The sequence below is a fragment of the Anopheles arabiensis genome, chromosome 3 (genome assembly GCF_016920715.1).
Source record: "Anopheles arabiensis isolate DONGOLA chromosome 3, AaraD3, whole genome shotgun sequence".
Classification (NCBI taxonomy): domain Eukaryota; kingdom Metazoa; phylum Arthropoda; class Insecta; order Diptera; family Culicidae; genus Anopheles; species Anopheles arabiensis.
This window is the reverse complement of record NC_053518.1, coordinates 10,378,158-10,390,820: the sequence shown is the minus strand read 5'-3', so window position 1 is coordinate 10,390,820 and position 12,663 is coordinate 10,378,158. Positions and strand designations below refer to the sequence as shown.

Here is a 12,663-nt window from a genome sequence, read left to right as displayed (position 1 = left end):
GGCAAGACCCTAGTGGTTTTTGTGCGTTATTTACATCTTTTCAATCGTTCGGCTCGGTGGTCAAATGGTACGCTACTCGGCTTCTGCAAGCTCGGCTGCAAATAGATTCCCAAACTAGCCTCGGGAGAGTGGTGATGTTCACTGAAAATGTTTTTCGGGAAAAAAAGTCCAGAAATCATCCTTTGAAACTATTTGCATATGCGGTTTTGGAAAGCAGGAAGAAAATCAATCTTAAAATACAAACTCAAGCTAACGAAAGCAACTTAAAAGGCAACACAATTAGCTTCCAAACACGCCGCAAAGCTTCTCTCTGTTTGTATGGTAGGATGGTGTGGTACCCACTGGATTGGAAGGGTAGGAATGTGTGAGATGGGCTGACATATTTTGCCCATTTATGCTTCCTTTTTTCCCTTCCCTGCAGCTACAGCAAAAAATAAACGCAAACACACATACACACAAACCGGTCCTATGAATGGATTGAAAATTTAAAATTCAAATTAAGCAACTTTTCTACGCCCGGGCTCTGTCTCTTCGTGTTTGCGTGTTCCGGTGCGCTTCCGTGAGGCACCGAAGCAAATTAAGGTGTTGTTGAAAATGTGTGCCTCCCTCACTGCACACAATCACACGAAGGAGGGAGATAAAGAGAGAGGGAGAGAGCCACTCCAGAACGTGTCCTATCACAAAAATCAATCTTTTCAAACTGCTCAAGCAAAAAGCTGCCATTAAACTTTCGTATGCGGGAAAAGTGTCCGGCGAGAGAAGAGAAAAGTGCCTTAGAAGATCTTATTTTCTTGTTTTTGTGGTTTTCCCCCTCATTTTCCCTACCCTCTCCTCGCAGTCGTTGCAACATAAAGCGTGCAAAACTGAATAAATAAATCCACTTCAGCCGAGCTTCTTCAGCCTTGTTGAAGCTAGACTTAATTCTTGCTGCTTGTGCAAAAATCGTTCTTCAGTAGAGATCAGACAAGCACATACACACACACGTCGTACAAGTAAGCATAAGTTTTGTCCGCTCTCCGACCGGAAACTTTCCGCAATGGCATGGTGTGTTGTTCCATTACTTACGAGATAATCAATCAAAATTTTCGCACATTTATTCACCGTTGGTGGGTTTCCCTGCCACAAAGCCTCGCTGCAGCACTAGCGAACAAAATTCCGATTCGTTTGACACACTAGCCAGCAAGGAGACGGCATCAAATCCACCAGTAGCGCTCTGCTGGCTGATGATCGGAACTCCGAGCAAGCAGAGGAGCAACTTTCCCGATAAACTTTGCCTGCCCATCCGCTAAGCCTCTCTATGCCTATGCCTTTAGCTCTATTCGGTCGGAATAGTAATGGTAGTTTTGCCAGCGGGCGATGTTGCTGTTTTTCCTTCCCTACCTTCCTTCCGCATTCTCCAATATCCGGCAAACATTGCTGACAGCTTCCTTTGCAAGCGTTTCTAGGTTCCTAGGCCGTCCCTAGTGCTAGAAATAGCGGTCGGAAAACGATTGTTCTAAAGGTGAATTTTGATATCATCCACCTCCCCCATATTACGGGACCCGATCGACACAACCATCATCTGGGAAATGGTCTCCTTCACCATGGCGGACGGCGGAGAAACAATGGAAAGATTTTGCACTTCGATGGAGCCGCCCGGTCTTTCACTCCGCTCGGCAGTGCTCGGCGAAACTTTCATCCCAACTGTGCTTGATCCTGCGGGTTATCCCATAATCGAAGAACTGCTTACTCACGGGGTTATGCCTTGCAGTGCCCCCGCTCTTCACTGTGTGTCCTTCGGTTTTGCACTTGACAGTGTAGAAAGCAGAACGAGCAAACGTTTCGCGCTAAAACTGTTGGAAAAAGCCGTTTCTACTCCACCCGGCATTGTGTTCATCGGTTGGTAAGCGCTGCAAAATGATTTTATTTTCCCCACCTGGGTGCAAAATTGTGCCGCGTGCGGTTACTGGGTTTTTTTGGTGCATTCCACATGACATTAGTGACTCGTGAGCATGTCAACACACAATCGTAAATACATTCCAGTAAACAGCAGACAATGGGAACTGTTTCTGACAGCTTCACATTTATTACACCGTAACGTCGGCGTGTGTTTTCGATCCCTTTGCTTTCGCTGGCAGCTTTTCCTTCCCCCAAACGACAAGACGACTTCGTTTTCGAAACAAGACTAGCAAAATCGGAACGATCCCCCAGCAGCATCCGTTCTGCTGGCACGTTGAGCTTGACTACCGCTTCCCGAACACAAACCCCGTCATGCCAACACCCTTTATCATTGCTTTGGCCACATTCGCCGTCTCGGAGTTAGTTAAAACTTTCCGCCCACTGTTACGAAATAGTTTGTAGCGTGCAAGAAGGGGGGAGCCTACGTGGGAAAAGCAGACAGGAGCCTGCAATTTGTGTGTGTACCTGTGTATCGCCCGTCGCACACGGATGCCCTTTTCGCCGACGGTTCAAACTCTCCTCCTTCTCGTTTCCGTCACAGCGAGGCGCAAAAGGCGGGAAAAGCGAAACAAGGAAAGGGCATCCGATTCAAAACGGGTTAAAGCACGATTGGTAGAAGGGGGCGGTAAAGGGGTATCAGGTGTGATAAAAGTTTTCGTTGCAGACGAAGAATGTTCTTTCCGTTGGAGGGGCACATCGTGTCGCTTGGGTGTGGTGTAGGCATTCATGCTGTGTATTCGCTACCACAGCAACAAAGGGAATGAAAATATTCTCTTGCTTTCAACAGAAGAAAGGAATATATGGTGAGGGGGGGGGGGGGGGTGAGGCATTCTGTTATGTTTCAACCCCGGCCTATGTTGGTTACATAATTTGCTAACTTAAATGAAATGAACTGACACACACAATCATACTCACACACACGTGGGGTGTGTGGCATGGTTTGTTCGTTTCTTGTGTGGCATTTTATCGCAGCAAGAGCGACTCCGAGAGCAACTCTGGCTAAAAGAAAGCGAAAGGGGTTGGGTACGGCGTAACAATGTACAAATGCAATAACTCTTTTACTTTGAAAAGCATTTTATTTGTGTGCTCTGCCGAGAAGAATGTTCGTCGTGTTCCGGTGGAATTTTCATCCCATTTTTCTGGAATCGCTGTTGTACGCTTTTAAATGTGTGGTTTGGCCGTTTGTTGTGTGAGGAGGGTAAAAGTCGCTCCAAACAGTGTGCCGTACAACCCCCACCCCTAACAATGGCACAGAAACGTATCCCAAAATCCAATCCCCCGTAACGCGCATTTGTTGCTGCTTGTTCCTCCCCTTCCTTCTAGCCGTTGAATGGTAATTAGTAGGAATCAAATTAATAAAGCCGGTTTGCGTGTGATTGCGAGATCGTGCAATTGAGTTATTTCATTGCCATTTTTCATAAGAAAATCAACAACAACAAAAATCGTTTTTCATTGCTAGGCGCTACGCTACAGTACACTGGGGAGGAGTAGTTCGGCTAGGGTAGTTTATTACAGGGTTTTCCAGGGGTTCTCATGTTTGTGAGTCACTTCCCCGACTCTTTCTTATGGGAAGTGAAATTCAAATGTTGGAAATTTTACTCTATGGCACCTTATTTGGACAGTCCCATTGGAAATTCCTGTTGGATTTGTCAAAACAAGGATGCTATAGAGTCCAATTCGCATTGCATAAAGTTCATTTCACGTAAGAAAAAATCAATAATTTGTCCCACAGTTATGAGAACTCCTGGAAAACCCTTTATATAGTGCTCATTGAAAAAGGGGTTGTAGTACGCAGGGTGAAAAAAAGAGAAAATCATCTCATATTTCGTGCCATAAGCTCATGTATCGTTGTTTCATGCAAAAAAAAAACGAACAATATATATTTCGCTCATATTATTTGCACCAATTAATCGTTCAAACCCCCTGTTTTGGTTTCTCTCTTTTATTTTGTTGGTGTGTATTTTTATCGTTAAAATCAAACAATGGTGGTTGCCTTTTCTCTATTGTTTTCTCCCTTGTGTTTTGTTGTTGTAAACCATTTTGGTTTTGTTTTCGGTGTCATATTTTTTTTTATTTAAATCAAACAAATATGCCGCTGTACAGTTATTATCCGCGTGTGCTGTGTAAACCAGCGTGTCTGATTGTTAAGCTTGTGATTATTTATACTACTCCTTACCTTACCTCCTCTTTAACCGAATGGCTGCTTCCGTTCCTGGGGGGTTTGTGGCGCTGTCGTGATACGGTCGGTAAAAACGGAACGAAAATGAACGTAAACAAAAAACAAAACAAAAAAAAAAACAAAAAGGTGCACACAAGCGGGATCTGAACAATCTGTACCAAGTGATCTATTACGGTGACTCGCAGGTCGAGGTCGGGAAGCCGTTCTCGATCTCGTGCATCATCAGCATCGCCAACCCGGTCGAGTGGCACAAGGACGGCGAACCGATCCGGAAGCACAGCAACATCCGCCACGGCAAGGATGAGCACAGCTACATCGAGAGTGAGATGGGCATCGCAGGTAAACAGGGATACGTTTGCGGGGGCCGTTTATACATACACGAGAACACACACACACATGTTCGTACATATCATCCAGCAATGCAATAAAGACAAAACGCTGTTGCCCATCGTAGAATATATCATTTGGCGAGTAAGAAGCCGCATATAAATATGTGTAAGAAGCAAGTGAGCAAGAGAAGGCGAGGAATTAAATGCTCAAAATAAGCATCGCCAGGGTTGTAGTTGAACATAAGCGTATTAGTAAAGCTATAAAAATGCATTAAAAAGGCACAAGGGTGGTACTTCTCACTTCATCCCACTTCATCGCTCACAAGAATTATAAAAAAAATGCTTTTCTTGAAACATTTCATTCCGTGCCTGCACCATTGGCTAGAAATAGAGCGAGAGAGGAAAAAACTGTAGCTGCCACAATGCACACACTCACACAAAGAGATTCTAAATCGGCTATTTTTTTGTATTCAGTAGGAACGGTTTCGGCCGTATTGCTTTAAAAAAATCGGCTAATTGAACATATCCGTTATGCCCGGGTGTGGTGTGTGTGTCAACGGAACGTGTGTGATGGATATCGACAGTAAAATGTCTAGGAAAGAGGACACACAAAAAAAACATTCCCCGAACACACCAACGCTTCTTCAAACGCTTCTAAGCTATGCCTAGCTGTCAAAAATTTAGTGAACACGCGTGAGAGAGCGGAAAAGTGGAAAAAAATATTTTGACGGGTCTTTTCCAACACTGACCGTTCCGCGTTTCCGCTGCTGTCGTTTCAAACACACACACACACACACGTTCCGGGGGGAAAGACGACACAAACGCGCGACCATCAATTACTGCCCGGGCTATCGGTTGTTTCCGTTTTGGAGTAAGGTCTTGTCTGATTTTTTTGTCGTTTCTGCCTCGTGGCTGCTAGTTTTTTGGTGCGTGCTAAAATAATAATTTGACACCAGAAGTTAAACAGCATAAAAGGCACACAGGAAGAGGATAAGCTTAGATCAAAAGACGCGCACGTTGCTTGAGAGGTTTGATCCGAAGTAGGTGCGTAACTGTAACGAAAACAGAAGTAGATTGCATGCTAGACATTTCATGACACATTTCATCTGACGAGGGAGAAGCGTGTCCAATAAGACGTTGTCTAGGTTCATTCATTTTGTATAGGTTGAAGTATTAGTAGTATGTAATTGAACGTAAAAAGCTGTTAAGCATCGGAATTAAACTCCACTCAATAGGCTTCGCTTGTACTCTACTAGCACACACGCGCCACAGTTGTCGCTCTCCCAATCACACTCATTCACTCAGCAGCAAACATATTAACAGCGGGCGTAGGGCTTAAAACCGAACTCTTGTCGCCAAAATCGTTTGATCGAGCATTTTTCTCTTGCATATGCATGGCTGGCCCAAAAACGCAACAAAAACGCTTTGAAGGAAATCGAGACAAAATCGAAGCATCGATCAGCGTCCAGCGCGCCCTGCCGAAGCACCAGGGCCGGTATCAGTGCAACGCGCTGTACAAAAACTACCACCAGCTGTACGTGTACCGGAACGGTACGCTGCTCGGCCATGGTGCTGGTGCTGCTGCCGTCGCCGTACCGGGTCCTTCAAGGGGCCGCGACGAGATGCAGGTACTGTTGAGCACGGTCAAATCGACGCTCGTAGCGCCCCTGCAGCAGCCCATCGAGCATCATCACTTCACGACGGCGGTAGCGCTCGCTCCGGGACCGCCCATCGTAGACGAGGAACTGCCGCGGGAACACGAACGCGATCGGGAGTCCCCGAAGGGAGGGCACAGTCCACACCATCACAGGCAGCAGGCGGGGCAGGGCCATCGACACCATACCGCCAGTGGGGGTTTAGCCGGGGAGAAGCAGCCCGACCACTCCAGCCCGGCGATGGGCAAAGATGACTCGAAACGGTTCGTCAGCCAAAAGACGACCACGATCGACCAGAACGGGCTGCTGGAACAGACGCGGGTGGAAGATTTGGATCGGGATTTCGCTCCGGTGCTGCACAACACCGACCACCGGGGTGCTTCACCGATGATGGGCAAAGGTTCAAAGAAGCAGCACTCCAGCGCCGGAAGAGTACACGTACCGGTGGAAACGCGAGAAGAGGATGAAGATGAGCAAGAGGAGATTATTGGTGGCGGCGATGTGGCGGAGACGCGCGAAGGCCTAGATCTCGATACCACCGGTACCGATGCGGATCACGCCGAGGACCTCGTTGAACCCGATACGGAAATCGTTATCGAAAGCAAGGCTATCTCGCTCGAGGACGAGAACATCGACCGGTTGATCCAGAACAAGAGCGACATCAACGGGATCATCCTGGTAGACAGCCTGGAGGAGCTGGCGACGCTCCGCAAGCAGCCTTCGTCCGCCCTGTTGCCCATACTGCCAACCCGTGAGGCCATGACGAGCAACGGCTCGAGTGGGTTTTCCCTGGCCGTCAGTACCGTGGGGCCGATGCTGACCGGAGCCGTTTCGAAGGACGGTGGCAGTGTGGTGCTCCTCACCAGCGTCGCTCCACCACTGGAGCAGGATAATACAGTGCACCACAACCATCACCATCACCATCACGAACATCACGGAAGCTCGTCGTCCTCGTCGTCGACCGCAGCAAAGATGGCAACCACTTTAACGGCCACTACGTCTACTACTACAACCACTGCTAGTACTACTACCATCACAACTACTACCACTACGAGCACCACCACCACAACGGCGGCTCCGCCCACGACGACCACCATCGCGGCTGCCGGTGAGGATACAAGAATTTCTCTCCCCCAAAAAGTTATCGTTTTTTCCCCCGCTAAATTTTTGGGCGACAACCATTTTGAAAACCCATTGGACCAGTTGAAAAAATAACAAAAAATTGAACAAAAATGGTTTCCGTTTAGTACGAACGTGTAGCCTGTGTTTTTTATATATATATATATATATATATACGCTGCATCGTGTTACGTTCGCATTGTGTTTGCGTACTGCTAGTGCTAGAAAAGTTCTTTTTTCTGCTACAGTTTTGCCCCGCAATAAAAAAAACCAACCTTTTTTCTCTTTCCACCAAGGGGAAAACGGAAAGGTCGAAAAGGGGTGCCAAATTAAACCCAAAAAAGCAATATATTTCGTTCACCCGTCAACGATCGCTTAGTGCTAAAATTTGTTCGTTACTGTTATTGTCGATCGATGCGCCTATAGAGAGAGTGAGAGAGCGATAGAGAACGAACAGGAGCAGATGTTTAGTTTTAGTACATGCTGTTTTGTTTACCAAATTTTAACTGTTCCCGTTTCGAGTGTGTTTTTTGTTGCATTTTTCCTGTTATAGCCAGTTTGTCCTTTTCTCCTTGTTACATCCAACTGGTAGAAGCTTCCACCTTACAATTCCTTCATATAAAAAGCCATGGTTTTGGTTTTTTTATCATCTTGTATATCATCTAATTCCATTTTTATCTCGTTTTTACTTGTTCGTGTTTTTTCATGTTAATTTAAATTCCCTATTTTATTTACTCTAATTACTGCGTGCTGCTATAAATATGAGTCCTTTTATTCAAATAGACTAGTACGTATCCTGTATTTAATTCGGGTGCTGTTTGACTGCGTGTGTTTGTGTGTTGGGCATGAGAAGAGGAACTGTTACACACATTTTGTTCACCCAAATCCATCCTTTTTCTGTATTGCTTGTCGTTTTTGGATGCTGTTGGTTGGTTTTTAATGCATCAAATAGCATTCGTCATTCTTAAAAAAACAGAAATTCACCCAAATGCAACCTTTCCCCGACCGGTGATGGGGTGTTCTTTTCACGGAACAGCCACCATTAAAAACTTCGCATTCAACTTCGCGCAAGCGACGAACCGCGTGCGGGGCCAACAACCGCCGAGGGCCGCCGAGCTGTAAAGCGAGCTTAATTTGCATTCAGCAGCCGCAAGCTAGCAAAATCCTAATTTGTATTATTGCTCTCTACGGACGGACGTCTTTTTTTCTGTATGAAACAGTTCGGTCTCGGTTCTCGGCGCGCTGAAATCATTTCATTTCGGGAAGGAGAAGAAATGGAAACAACCTTCCTTTTTTCCTTTTTTTTCTTCTTCAAAATTGAATGAATATAAATCCCTTTCAGAAACCAATTCAGCGTTTTCGTTCGCTTTTTTTGTTCCCATTTACTATTTACATTTAATTTCATCAGCAGATAAAAGCGTAGCAGCTCTCGTCCCATGTTTTTTTAACCTTTTAATTAGTCATGTTTTGTATGTATGTTATCTTTCCGTGTTCTGTTTGTCTTTCGTTCGGCTTTGTTAATGTTGATACTGCTTTCGCTACATTGATGTTCATCTAATCAAGCTAATTTAACGGGCAGATTTAAGAACTTTTTCTATCGCTTTTCCCAGCTTCAGTATGGTTCCGAAGATGTGGAGCCCACTTTTTGGTTTTAACTTTTCGCGCGTTGAGAATATTCTTGTACCTAGCAGACAAATAGCTAAGCTCGCCGTTGTATGTAAAGGCTCAAACTTAGGTCTAGTTTTAGCTTGTTTTTTAAATTATTTTAACGAAACAATAAACTATATTTTCCCTACCCCCGCCCCGGTCAGGATTGTTTGATTTTGTTTTGAGAAAGCGTTTTATTTTCACTTGTTTTTGTTTCCCTATTCCTTCTATACCTCCGTTGCCGTTTCTTTCTTCCTAATATTTCTTTTCTTCTTGCGCGTAAAACAAGCTATGTCGGAAATATTCGGCATTGCCGGCTTGCAGTTCCATTTTTCCCGTCTGTTATTTATGCTAGTGTATGGTTTTTTTCTTCTCTCCTTCTTTAAATATTAATATTTTATAAAGCAATTTTCGCAATAAATCTGTGTGGATGTGTGTGTGCGTGTGTACAAGCGGCTTGGGCGGCCTGCAAGCCGTACTGTTTCATGGTGTAACACACACTCACTCACACTCACACAGACATTCATCAGGTTCCGGAAAATGACAATTTTCCGGCCCGTGAATCAATTTGTGTGTTCATTAGCATAGTGTCGTCGCAACGCACGCACACGGAGGTCGCGATGACACGCAGCGTGGGAAGGGGGGAGGGGGGGAGTTCCTTGGGGCAACCGTTTGTGCACAACACACCTGATTCGGTACGCGAGAGCCGCCGGGTTCGTTGTGTGCTGTTGGTTTATTTGCTTGTACTGTTTCCCGGGACTCTTCACACGGACGTAAAGGCACGGCTGTCCTGTCTGTATCTCTTTCACTAGCAAGAGAGTACATAGTGGGAAAGAAGAGAGGTTATGCAAAACCCCCGGGTGTCTGTTAAGCGCCCAGTGCACACACATACCCAGGAACGAAGAGGCGACAAAATGCGAAGGATAACGCTCATGGGAAAATCAGTCAGTTCACAAAACACACTGGCACACACACACATACACGTGCCCAGGTACTTCAAACTCTTCAGTGTCCCCCGCACACCTGGTACGTACGTGGTGGTGGTACCTGTTGAATCGAAAAGCAGCGCAAAATCAATGCCTGGCTGTCAGGCAATCCTGGAGGCACGGACGCGAGTCCCCCTTGTGGCTCTTACGTTACGTGCGCGTCCTGTGTGCAAAACATTAGCATAATTAGGTCAGCACACGCTCCACGCGAACACACACACACCCAGTGCACGCCAAAGCCCCCGGAACGCTATCTCACGGCGCAACATACACAGGGCAGGCAGCGCTTGACAGAACAGGAACGCCATCGAAAGCAGGCACTCGGTCGTTGTGTGACACACGCTCGACTCTGCACGACGGGGTGAGAAGAAAACACACACCCCTTGGGGTTCATAATTATTAGTGCCGGGGTGTGTGCTGCACCATAACTTTCTTTCTATATACGTGGTGCAACACGCGTCTTCCGGTCTACGGGCACAAATTGGGACACAAAGTGTGGTTTTGTGCTGCTGCTGCTGTCCTTTCGAGTGGCCGCAGAGGAAGGGCGATATCGGCACGCACTTTAAAGGCGCGCTCAAAAGCATATTATAACTCATTTAAGAACAGAGGTTCGGCCGCCCTTTGCGTGCACTGCTCGGGTCCTCCACTGTCGCGTGCACTCTGTTGCACATAAAGTGCGCACAATAATTTCCTTTCCGGCGATTTAATTACGCCGTGAGGCACTGGCTGTCGTGCCAAACGCCGCACAGGTGTGCCAAAGTGATCGATGAAGTGGAAAATCGCTTATGACTGGGTTAGTAATAAGGGGAATGGCTGTTGGAATGTAGAGTGCACTTGAAGGTAAACGCGTTGTTTGTGGTTTGCAACAGCAAGTCGAGAAGGGGCACCATACAGCAGGTAAAATATAACCCTCAAACAGTCCTAACAAAATGGTCAGAAGTAAAGAATTGGCGAAGGTTAGCTTTACGTTTTAGGATGACTACAACCCCGCGTTTCTTGTGGTGTGGGTGTTACCAACAAAAAACGGCAACTCCCGGCCCAAGATGTGTGATGAACATCGGGCGGAACATAAACAGGCGGTTATCCTCCAATCCGCCACCATCCACACGCCGCCCGCACATCATCGCCTGGTAAATAGTTCGCATTTTGCAAGGCAAAACAATCTTTCTGTACCACACCGAACACATCTGGCGTAGGCTGACCGGAACACCGGCAGGGCCGAGAACCGTCAGACGAAGTCAGGCGTGCGAGCGAACGTTCTTCCAGAGCAGAGGCCGGCTTTTTTGGGGTGGGTCGTCTTTGATGTGTTTTTTTGGTGGCAAAGAAGAAAAAAACTGTGCGCGATCGTGTTACCTTCGCTGCGATCGCGGTTGGGACTTTCTTTCTATTTGCTGCACGGGTAATTTGGTACACGGAGATGCTCCCCCGTGAAGGTGGTCGTTAGTTTTGTAACCAGAGCTGTGGGTAAAACTGTCTGTGACGTAAGGTTGTTGGATTTTTTTGGCAGCTGCAAAGTGAAGCAGACATTAAAGCAATTCATATTTGAGTTGAATTCTCTTTAAATAACACTTTTCAATGCAAAAATGTGAAAAAAAATCTCTAGAAGCGTAATAAAGATGTTTTGTCATGCAGTTTGCATGCCTCTAGGCGCTTTGTTTGTGATGCGAATTGCCTACATCAAGGCGAAACTTTCATACATTGGCCAATTAAATTGCTTTTGTCGTTGTTTTTTTTTGTATAGGAGGATGCTCCGTAATAGCCCTTCGCTTCCCTTTGCTCATGCACATTCCGAAACGGCCAAACAACAACGCCCCACAACCGTAATTGTGTACTCGTTGGGCAGAAAAGCGCACGCGCAGCAAGTTCTCTACCCAGCACCGTTGTACACCACCGATATCCGCTCTTGTTTAATTGTTTGATTTGTAAAGCTACACTCACCGATCGGGTGGGTTTGTGCGATGGTGGCTGGACGGTGACCATGCCAGAACCGATATGGCCTCGAGATACCGTGTAAACTTGTCACCATCCCCTGTATGTAGTGGTGGGAGCTCGGAATCGGACTTACCTGGTTCCGATTCCGTGTTTGGATTCAATTCTGGAGCCGATTCCGTTGCTCGAATGGAATCAGAATTCCGATGTCGATTCCAGAGTCAACTCCAAATCTGGAATCGGCTCCGGAATCAGAATCGGAATCGACCTGGGAATTGCAATTTGCTCCGGACACGGAATCAGAATTTACTCTCGAATTGGAATTAGCTTCGGAATGAGAATCAGTTATTGAATTGAAATAAGAAGTTTCAGAAGCGAAATTGATCTGGGAATCTCCATGAGAATGGTTCGTTTACAAGTAAATTTGGATTCTTTGCGGTATTCCTGCCGTAGGTCCCAAACGCCTATTCTTATGCAGATGCCGAAACTGACTCCGATTTCTAAGCCGTATCTGTTTTCGGAGCCAATTCGGATTCCGGACCCGATACCGATTCTGAAATCGGTTCTGATTCCGAAGCCGATTCCGATTCTGGAACTGATTCCGCTTTCGAAGCCGATTCCGATTCCGGAACCAATTCTGGAGCCAATTCCGGAGCCAATTCCGGAGCCAATTCCGGAGCCAATTCCGGAACCAATTCCGGAACCAATTCCGGAGCCAATTCCGGAACCAATTCCGGAACCAATTCCGGAGCCGAATCCAGAGCCGAATCCGGATCCAATTCCGAAGCCGAATCCATATCCGATTCTGATTCCGAAACCAATTCCGGAGCCGAATCAGGAGCCAATTCCGGAGCCAATTCCGAATCCATATCCGATTCCGA

At 46.5% G+C, this 12,663-nt stretch overlaps 1 protein-coding gene across 13 annotated transcripts in view; it reads left to right on the top strand.

Annotated features, from left to right (window-relative positions):
- The window catches only part of LOC120902922, a 69,400-nt gene that overhangs the window by 32,032 nt on the left and 24,705 nt on the right, over positions 1–12,663 (top strand). For all 13 annotated transcript variants that reach the window (XM_040312018.1, XM_040312017.1, XM_040312010.1 and 10 more), the window contains 2 exons: positions 4,244–4,456; positions 5,878–7,209. In XM_040312018.1, the coding sequence (XP_040167952.1) occupies positions 4,244–4,456; positions 5,878–7,209 (1,545 nt within the window). The remainder of the gene's footprint in view (positions 1–4,243; positions 4,457–5,877; positions 7,210–12,663) is intronic.